At 42.4% G+C, this 9,676-nt stretch overlaps 1 protein-coding gene across 3 annotated transcripts; it reads left to right on the top strand.

The window, feature by feature from the left end:
- The first annotated feature begins 384 nt into the window (after window positions 1-384).
- LOC143293725 (uracil-DNA glycosylase-like) lies at window positions 385-9,676 on the top strand. 3 transcript variants are annotated; one of them, XM_076604926.1, is made up of 5 exons: window positions 385-766; window positions 5,970-6,148; window positions 6,819-6,866; window positions 7,677-7,849; window positions 8,460-9,676. In XM_076604926.1, the coding sequence occupies exons 1-5, from the start codon at window positions 715-717 to the stop codon at window positions 8,737-8,739; spliced, it is 732 nt and encodes a 243-aa protein (XP_076461041.1). In that variant the 5' UTR covers window positions 385-714; the 3' UTR covers window positions 8,740-9,676. The 3 variants fall into 3 exon arrangements, with proteins under 3 accessions (XP_076461041.1, XP_076461038.1, XP_076461040.1); XM_076604923.1 differs by lacking the exon at window positions 385-766 and adding an exon at window positions 1,657-1,910; XM_076604925.1 differs by lacking the exon at window positions 385-766 and adding an exon at window positions 3,673-3,841.

Genomic DNA, 9,676 nt, shown 5'->3' on the forward strand with positions numbered 1-9,676 from the left:
TATCGTTTCATTCTGAAGAGTAGCACACAGATCACACAGGGGATGTGGGGGCGGGGGGGAGGGTTGTAAAAATACGGGTCCGTATATGGAATTCTAGTCCATGGATACTCTTTGTTGAGCGCATTACCACAAGGCAAAGGAGCCGCCGTGACGTTTTCGGTGAAACGTTGGGCTTCAGATCCATTGATATCACACACACACACACACACACACACACACACACACACACACACACACACAGAGGCAGTGTCAGCTGATAACTAAGTGTTACTTGACTTATAGGTAGGTCTGTCAGTGACTCTTTGTGGCCCGTTTCGTGTAAGAAGAAAGCCGGAAGTTGTCAGTTCTTGCTTCAAGTGGTGTAATCATCTGAAACAAAAAGTACAATTCTTGCTCTTCCGCGTTCACTCGATCGTATGATCATCGGAAACAAAAAGTACAATTCTCAAGTTATTCTTCCCGGTTTACTCGTATGATCATCCGGAGCAGAAAGTACAATTCTCAAGTTATTCTTCCGCATTCACTCGTATGATCATCCGAAACCGATAGTACAATTCTCAAGTTATTCTTCCGCGTTCACTCATATGTGCGAGAGGGCTTTTGCATGCATTAACATTTCTACACCACATTTCAGGCAGCCACGCTCCGTTTTTCAGGGGTAAAGTGATAGAAACCAGTCCGTGTTTCAGAGGTTTGGTCACTGTTGGTGTCCTGATGGCATTTCTTGGCGCTGGTGATTACAAATGTGTCGAGGGGTTCTCTGGCGGTGAGTGTGACGATGGAACTTCCTGTGACTGTTACTGTAACGAGAGGACGCCCTATTACTATAGTGACTGGGGAAATGACGAGGGAACGTCCTATGACTATGGTGACTGGGGAAATGACGAGGGAACGTCCTATGACGATGGTGACTGGGGAAATGACGAGGGAACGTCCTATGACGATGGTGACTGGGGAAATGACGAGGGAACGTCCTATGACGATGGTGACTGGGGAAATGACGAGAGAACATTCTGTGGTTACGATGACTGGCGAAATGACGAGGGAACGTCCTATGACGATGGTGACTGGGGAAATGACGAGGGAACATTCTGTGGTTACGATGACTGGGGAAATGACGAGGGAACGTCCTATAGTTACGATAACTGGGGAAATGACGAGGAAACGTCCTGTGACTATGGTGACTGGGGAAATGACGAGGGAACGTCCTATGGTTACGATGACTGGGGAAATGACGAGGGAATGTCCCATAACTATGGTGATTGGGGAAATGACGAGGGAATGTCCCATAACTATGGTGATTGGGGAAATGACGAGGGAACGTCCTGTGGCTATGGTGACTGGGGAAATGACGAGGGAACGTCCTATGGCTATGGTGACTGGGGAAATGACGAGGGAACGTCCTATGGCTATGGTGACTGGGGAAATGACGAGGGAACGCCCTATGACAATGATGACTGGGGAAATGATGAGGGAACGTCCTATGACAATGGTGACTGGGGAAATGACGAGGGAACGTCCTATGACGATGGTGACAGGGGAAATGATGAGGGAACGTCCTATGACGATGGTGACTGGGGAAATGACGAGGGAACGTCCTATGACGATGGTGACTGGGGAAATGACGAGGGAACGTCCTATGGTTACGATGACTGGGGAAATGACGAGGGAACGTCCTATGGTTACGATGATTGGGGAAATTACGAGGGAACCTCCCATTACTATGGTGACTGGGGAAATGACAATGGAACGTCATATGGATATGATGACTGGGGAAATGACGAGGGAACGTCCTGTAGATATGATGACTGGGGAAATGACGAAGGAACATCATATGGATATGATGACTGGGGAAATGATGACTTTGGCTGTGGTGACTGGCAGTGACGAGGGAACATCCTTTGGTCATGGTAAGTGGAGAGATTAAGATGGAATGCCGTTTGACTGGGGTCAGTATGTACATATTATATGAGTTAAACATTTCTTGCAGCAGAGTGTATTGTAGTTTTTAAGCCTGGCGTAACTCAAGTTTCTGGTTTGGTAAGTGTTTTTTCTACATGCCCCGTTGTCTCGTAGGCCGTTGGGGCACTACATATTTGGAAACCAGCTAGATCCACCCCTCACGGTTGTCTGTCCTTCTGACTGTCTCACTCAGGGTCAGAACTATCCACTCTGAGATGTTGTTTAACCACCTCTACCTCTGCCTGCCTCTTCTCCTTCCTTCCTGCACTGTTTCCTGTAGGAAGGTCTTGGCAGGTCCTGATGAACGCGAGAAAGGCTGAGGTTTCTTGTGACACCCGAATTTTCAGTCATGGGCCCTAAGAGTATAACAAGCGACTATGCTTGGCTGTTCTAGATTTTCCCAGCATTCCTCAAAGTGACCAGTTTATTAGGAAAAGAACGCTGTCGCAGGAAGCAACAGAAGCGAGCCCTTACTTTTGTATCAGACTGAGAGGACAAACAAATTCTCTGTAGCCTAAGTTAAAGTACAGAATCATTTTAACTAATTCTTAATCAGTTGAGCGTATGTCAGTTTGAATGTGAGCGGCATAGAAATGTGACAGCTGCTGGCCAGTCTACTCACCTGCATGTCCTGCCTGGACGCAGACCATTTTTGGACCAGACCAGCCTAGCTCGGTTTCAAGTTCCTCGTCGTCGTCCTCGGCCTCCTCCTCACTCAGTGAAAACATTTATAGGATCATAAACATCCCGGAAAGACCAAAGTATACATATATATATATATATATATATATATATATATATATATATATATATATATATATATTAATGAATGAACTGTATTAAATAATCTTTAAAAAGTGGGCGGGGTTTAAGAATATTTCGTGCGGCGTAACACCCAGCAACACTTTATGGTAGGCCTAACTGGTGAAGAGAATACTTCAGTTTAGTCCAGTTCAGAAACTTGAGCTGCCACTACTTGTATAATTGTGTGTGTGTTGTGTGTGCGTGTGTGTGTGTCATCGCCATCATTGTCATCATTAGTTGTTTATGCCAAAAATATGTTTCCGCGGCTGTGGAACCGCTGACTTTTTGACTGATCTTGAGTTGCCGTGAGATGTTTAGTTAATTTACTCATGGTAAATATTGTAGAATCAATTTCACTGTTGTGATTAGACTTTTGTGTGGGTGTGGTGTTTTTTGTTGGTGTAGCTGGTTTTGTGTGTGTGTTGTTTTTTCCTGACATAATATTTGTTTGACCTTATAGTTGTCAGCTTCATTTGGTATTCTCGGCATATTTGTGTAATAGTTGTCAGTTGCATCCCTCAAGGACTGACTAAACGCGTTGAGTTGTGCTGCTGGTCAGGCATCTGCTTAGCAGGTATGACGCAGCGTATATGGATTTGTCCGAACGCAGCGACGCCTTATTGAGTAACTGAACTACTGTTGAACAATTCACGGTGTTGAACTGATGCGTGGATCCACATACACATAATTATGTCTTTTAAATATTAAATGCATGTTTTCATGTTTGTATTGTGAGCATGAACAACAAGACCACATGTGAATTTCTCTTTGGGGATAATAAAGTGGACTCGACTTTGAAAAAAGAATAAATAAAGCAAAATAAAGTGAATATTGAAAAAGGAGGGGATAGTTGTTTCACGGGAAATTACTGCGTCAATCTGTCGTCCATTTCTTTAAGTTATTTCCCTTCTGTCACCACGGAAGTTTAACTCGATCTGCCGCAAAGCGTCTGTCTGGAGGCGTGTGGAGGCTGACTTGTCGGATAATTCACAGATGCCACCGAAAAGAAAGGCGATATCGAAGGCTGGGGGGAAGGGCAATAGTCCTGCCAAAAAGGCCAAAGCAGAAGAATCATGTACGTAAGCTTTCTGAAGTTTGTGTGTGTGTGTGTGCGCGCCTGAGGAAAGAATGCTCACACTTGCACAGTAATCGAAAACAAAAACGCACTCTTCGAACTAAATGCATGTTCCTTCTTGTGGCCAGCGACCGAGCATGAAATTATGTGAGCTTTCTAAACCTACGTGCGTATGCGTGGGTGGGTAGGGTGCAGGCAGTTTGCCAGGGGGCGAAATGGGGGTAAGGGGTGTGTGTAGATGTGTGGATGGTTTGGTTTTGTCTGAATAATTTTGTAATGTATACATTTTTCACAACTCACCGCATGGACTGGTTCGGTAAATTTCGACCGTGATTTGAGGAAATCGGAAACCAGGTCAGCATGCCGTAAAGTAAAACACTTACTTCAGACATGCAGGACCAAAGGGGGAAAAAAGATACATCCACACACACACACACACATACACACACACACATGCACGCACGCACGCACACGCGCGCGCACACACACACTAATATCTTACTTAATTGTCTCCTTTTTTTTTTTTTTTTTTTTTTTTTTGGCTGCCTCATCATCTGCACTGTTCCAGTGGCATTACTGCCACGCCGCTCATTTAGATTCCCCCATACACAGCCACACCCAGGTTCATCCGTCACAGATCCAGCGTCGGCAGTCCACAGGGAACCATCGATGTTAGGTCGCCAGGAAGCCACACACCAGAGGGAGACCCTGCACTGCTGCTGAGTCACTTCGGTGATGTTCAGTGGCGCCTGTTCTGTTTTAACATACTTAGGACACCACCTACTAAGTCCCCTACTAACGACAATAATGGCTTAGTCACAGAGCCAGACTGAGTGAACGTCCCTCCCAGAGTGCAGACTGCCACCACATCCCTCGAACAACAGCCCCCCATGAATCTGCTGACACTGACGACATTGACAGGACTCACCCCAAGCACGGAAGTGGAGGGGTATCGAAACTGAGGTCACCATGAGAGCAGGGCATGAAAGGCCACAAACTTTGAGACTATTTTGCTTATATTGATGACGATGAAGGAGGAGGATGACGATGATGATGACAGTATTGCTATGGAGGTCCAATTTGGTTGGCGACTGCGTGACAAGGCTGTACTTTACGCTTCCTGTCATAATGATATCCCGGTGTTAACCAGGCCCGAGAGATACAGACACTTGCAGTGTTGGTCAGGTAATTAGAGCAACACACACAAAGACGCATCCTTGAAGTGGATGACACTCGAATGTGTGGTCTCAGTCTCCCCATTTAAGCCCACAGCACACTCAGCCTTGGGTAGGAGCCGGATCATGGGCCGAAAAACCCACCTCCGCTGGGATTCGAACCGGCGTCCTCCCAGCCATCAGTCCATGACGCTAACCACTTCGCCATGGCGGCTGGTCTTAATTGTCTACTTGATAGACTTCCAGACCAACCATATGCTCATGTCTATAAAAGATATGTTTTAATTACACATACTTAACCGTGACCCACTAGTGCAGACTCCGGCAGGGGTCTGACATTCCTGTCCTGTGCAAATTGCTATCCGCCTATGCAGAGAAAACAAAAGTAGCAGATATGTATATGTTTTAAAATATGTTGTATTATATATATATGTGTGTGTGTGTGTGTGTAAAGAATATATATATGAATAAATTAAGATCTTGAGGAAATGTTTAGTTTCCTTTTTTTGATCGTCAACAAAAATTCAGACTTTCCCTTCGTAAGCTTTTTCAGTTTTCTCAGATTAAAAGTTAGGCATTTTTCTTCATATGAATAAAGATATTTGTTGTTGTTTTTTTATTATAAATATTGGTTAGTTTACTTTTTACAGTATGAAGAATCAGTTCCCTGCTCATTGTTTTTGTCTGTATTTTGTCACACACACACACACACACACACACACACACCAAAACAAAACATTCAGTGTTATCCAGAGTCATCCACTTCTTTCCTTCCACTTTCTATGCCAGTTGCAGTGTGTGTGTGTGTTGTGCAGGCATTTGATTGTTCCTTGTTGTTTTTGTCTGTGTGTGTCTGTGTGTTGGTGGCACTGTGAACACAGAAGCTAAGTGTGAAAATTTGTATGCACCCTACATAAATAAAGTTCATTCATTCATTCATGCAATCACCACAGGGAATCTGTCCCGTCTGCTGACGGAAAGTAGCTGGCGTGACGCCCTGCAGGGGGAGATGCAGAAGGAATATTTTTTAAAGCTGGAGACTACCCTGGACAATGACTACAAGAGAGGCGTCCAGATCTTCCCACCTCAAGACCTCATCTTCAATGCCTTCAATCTCACACCTCTCAGCAAGGTATAGAGTTTTTCAACCAGGGGCGGGTTGCATGAGCAGCCTTAACTGTACTTTTGGTCCCCCACCGTTCTATGCTGAGCCCAAGACACAGTGGATATATCATATGAATCCACTTCCCTGATGGCCATAGGAAGGCTATCAGACCTTTAACCTAGCAATGTTGGAGGAAAAAGATGTACTCAGAACAATTTGCTTTTTTCATTTACTCAAAAAGAAAATATTTCTGATAAGATCTTTGTTCAGTTGTCAAGATGTTTGTGTTATTGCCACTTTATGAGAAGAACATATAATGATACCAATTATTGCTCAGCAGTCAAGGTCTCAATGTTATTGTTACTTTCTGAGTTTGACATGTAATGACGCCATTCGGAAAACTGAAATCAGCAGTAAAATGGCAAGTATTGCGATTTTCTAAGCATAAGATATAATGACACCAATTAGAGTTCATCAATTGATTTTTTAATGTTACTTTCTAATCATAACATACAATGATACCATTTAAAGTTCAATTATCAAGATGCCAATGTTTTCATCACTTTCTGATTGTAACAATGTTGAAAATTTGTTCTTTTGTTTCTTCACAGTTTCTGTCCTTGGAGTAATTTAGCTGCATATAGTACCAACACAAAAAAGAATCACCTTGAAAATGGTGTCTCCACTTTGTCAACAGGTGAAAGTTGTCATTCTTGGGCAGGATCCATACCATGACGATGGCCAGGTACATGATTAGTGATTGATGAATAATTGATTTGTTGGTTGATTGGTTGTTCGATTGATCTCTTGATGTTGATTAAAGTGTCTGGTTGGTTGACATACTTTTTATGGATTTGTAACTGTGTATGTGTGTGTGTGTTTCCAATCTGAAATTCTTCAAACTGGGTCAAAGTTATTCTTTTTGCCCTAAGCCTTTGATGAAATGTCATTTTCACTTAATTAGGTTTTTAGTGATTATGGATTAAGGTTATAATGTTGATTCACTTTGTTTTAGCAGTTTTATGTAGGTCATGTTTGTCATAATGATAATGATGATGATTTGAATTGTAATGAAGTGTATTTCAAAGAAACATTCCAAAATTTGTCATATACATTTATGATTCAAATAATTTCTTTTTGGGACAGCCTTTGATGAGAGAAAATTGAAAAAAGTTGGGGTAAAGACAGTGTATGGAAGTGAAGAAACCTCCAGCTGTTTTTATATTTTCTTTAATATGTATACAAACACACTCACCCACACCCACACTCACACCCACACCCCTCCCACACGCACACACTCACACACACACACACACACACACACACACACACACACACACACACACACATATATATATATATATATATATATATATATAGATTTTTTATAAGGAAAACGCTCCAGCGTTGCAAACATTGTGAAGGATGTTCATTCTGTGGTGATGTTTACATTTTCCCATCTGTATTCCTGTGGGTCTGTCTGTCTTCCTGCATCTGTTTTCCCATTGCTGTTTGTTCCCACAAACACTAATTTTACTTTCCACATGCATTGCAGGCCCATGGTCTGTGTTTCTCGGTGCCCAAGGGAGTCAAGGCCCCTCCCTCCCTGAACAACATGTTCAAAGAGCTAGAGCAGGACATCAGTGACTTTACCACTCCCAGCCATGGCTGTCTTGAAGACTGGGCCAAGGAAGGGGTGTTCTTGCTCAACGCCACTCTCACTGTAGAGTAAGTCACTGGCCTGTTCTGCTTGCTTTTTCTTTTCTTTTTTTTTCTTTTTTTTTTTTCCTTTATAGATTGACCCTTTAACTGCTGCTGCTAAGTATGCTGATCAGTGAAGGGCAGTCACTTTTCTAATATAAGACTGAGCTTACATTGTTATTGCTCAGGGCCTCAGTCACAGGACCTTTGCTCAACATTGACAGCACATTATTTTGAGAATAGGAACAGTCTGTCAGAACTGTGCTTTATCATGTGGTTGTTTCCCTTGGGATTTGTGTTTATTATCCATGCAGTTGATGCCAGTGTAACCATAAATTTGACAGCACAAGGTATTCTTGTCTCCAAATTTTGCAAAGCTGTAAACACTATGACTTACAGTTGTGAGCTAAATCATGCAGAAAGCTATTAAGAAGTAAAAAGACTGAAGACATACAGAAGTGGATTTGCATGCAGAGCTGTGTGTGTGACTGACTGACTCAGATGCACACACACAGGGTGAGGTGGCGGTTTAGGGTGAAGTTGACAATATTGATTGTTGATACATCTGAGTTCACACCCATTTCTATTGCACTTTTTTCATAAATATCCTCCATAAACAAACAGATTGTCATTCCAGAGCTCACAAGGCAAACTCCCACAAGTCCTATGGGTGGCAGATGTTCACTGACGAGGTCATCCGCATCATCAGCGCAAAGTGTGACAAGGTAGTGTTCCTTCTGTGGGGGAACTTTGCCCACAAGAAGGAGAAGCTGATCGACACCAACAAGCATGTGGTGCTGAAAGACGCTCACCCATCCCCACTCAGCTTTGGCAAATTCCAGAACTGCAAGTGCTTCTCCAAAGCCAATGATGCCCTGGTGAAGGCTGGGCTAAAGCCGGTCAATTGGAAACTCTGAGAGCACGGTGCTGAGAGCATGGCACTGAACTCAGGAAGCTGAATATAATAGGTTTTGAGACCTTATTGTTTCCTGGAGTTTGTTTTTAGGCAGCTGCTGAAACATGGATGTAGGGTTGTCAGTAGAATGGATGTTTTAAACTGGCTTCATTATAAATACCTAGAAACTGAACTACCTTTTTCAAACAGTGATATTTTATGCTGAGTGTCACTGGCTTCATTTTGTAGTTCTGTCTGTGTTGATGTTTTGTTTTTTTTATTTGGTTTTTGTTTTGTTTTTTGTTGTTGTTTTTGGGGGGGGTAGCGAGTGGGGGGTTATCAATTGTGTGATGTTTTTATCTTATGTTACTGGTACTCATGAGTACTGTGCTTGAATATTGTTGAATATTCAACATATGTTACTTGTTCTGAATTATTGTTTAATCAGAACCATTTGTTCACCAAGTAAAATAATGTCTGTGATGTTTTTGTTGTTTTTTATGTCTGTGATATTCATCAAGTTAATTCACTGGCACCACCACCTGTATAGTCTGTGGTCTCAGTCAGTGTGTGCTGGTAACACATGGGAACTTCATTCCTGATTCAGATGTTTACAAAAGGACAAATTTTCTTTATATGCCGAGGTAACTTCTCAGTGTTTTTTATTCAAACTCCAAATTTGCCATCATTTTGATCGTTCAGTCAAGAACTGAGGCAATTTTGATATTGATGTATTTCTTTTTGATTTGTAATTTCAACCTTGTTCATTGTTCATGTTAATCATAGTCGGTATCCACATAACTGACAACTGTAGTTGTCTTCTCATTTTGCAACATCTTAAATTGTTTTCATTGTCATTTGTCCCCCTATGTAATTATGTGTGTATGCATAGCTTGGAATCATATTGCTGACTTTTACTTTTAACATTTGAAAACAACATTAAAGTCTGCTTGCCTGAA

The sequence above is a fragment of the Babylonia areolata genome, chromosome 19 (assembly GCF_041734735.1).
Source record: "Babylonia areolata isolate BAREFJ2019XMU chromosome 19, ASM4173473v1, whole genome shotgun sequence".
Classification (NCBI taxonomy): Eukaryota; Metazoa; Mollusca; class Gastropoda; order Neogastropoda; family Buccinidae; genus Babylonia; species Babylonia areolata.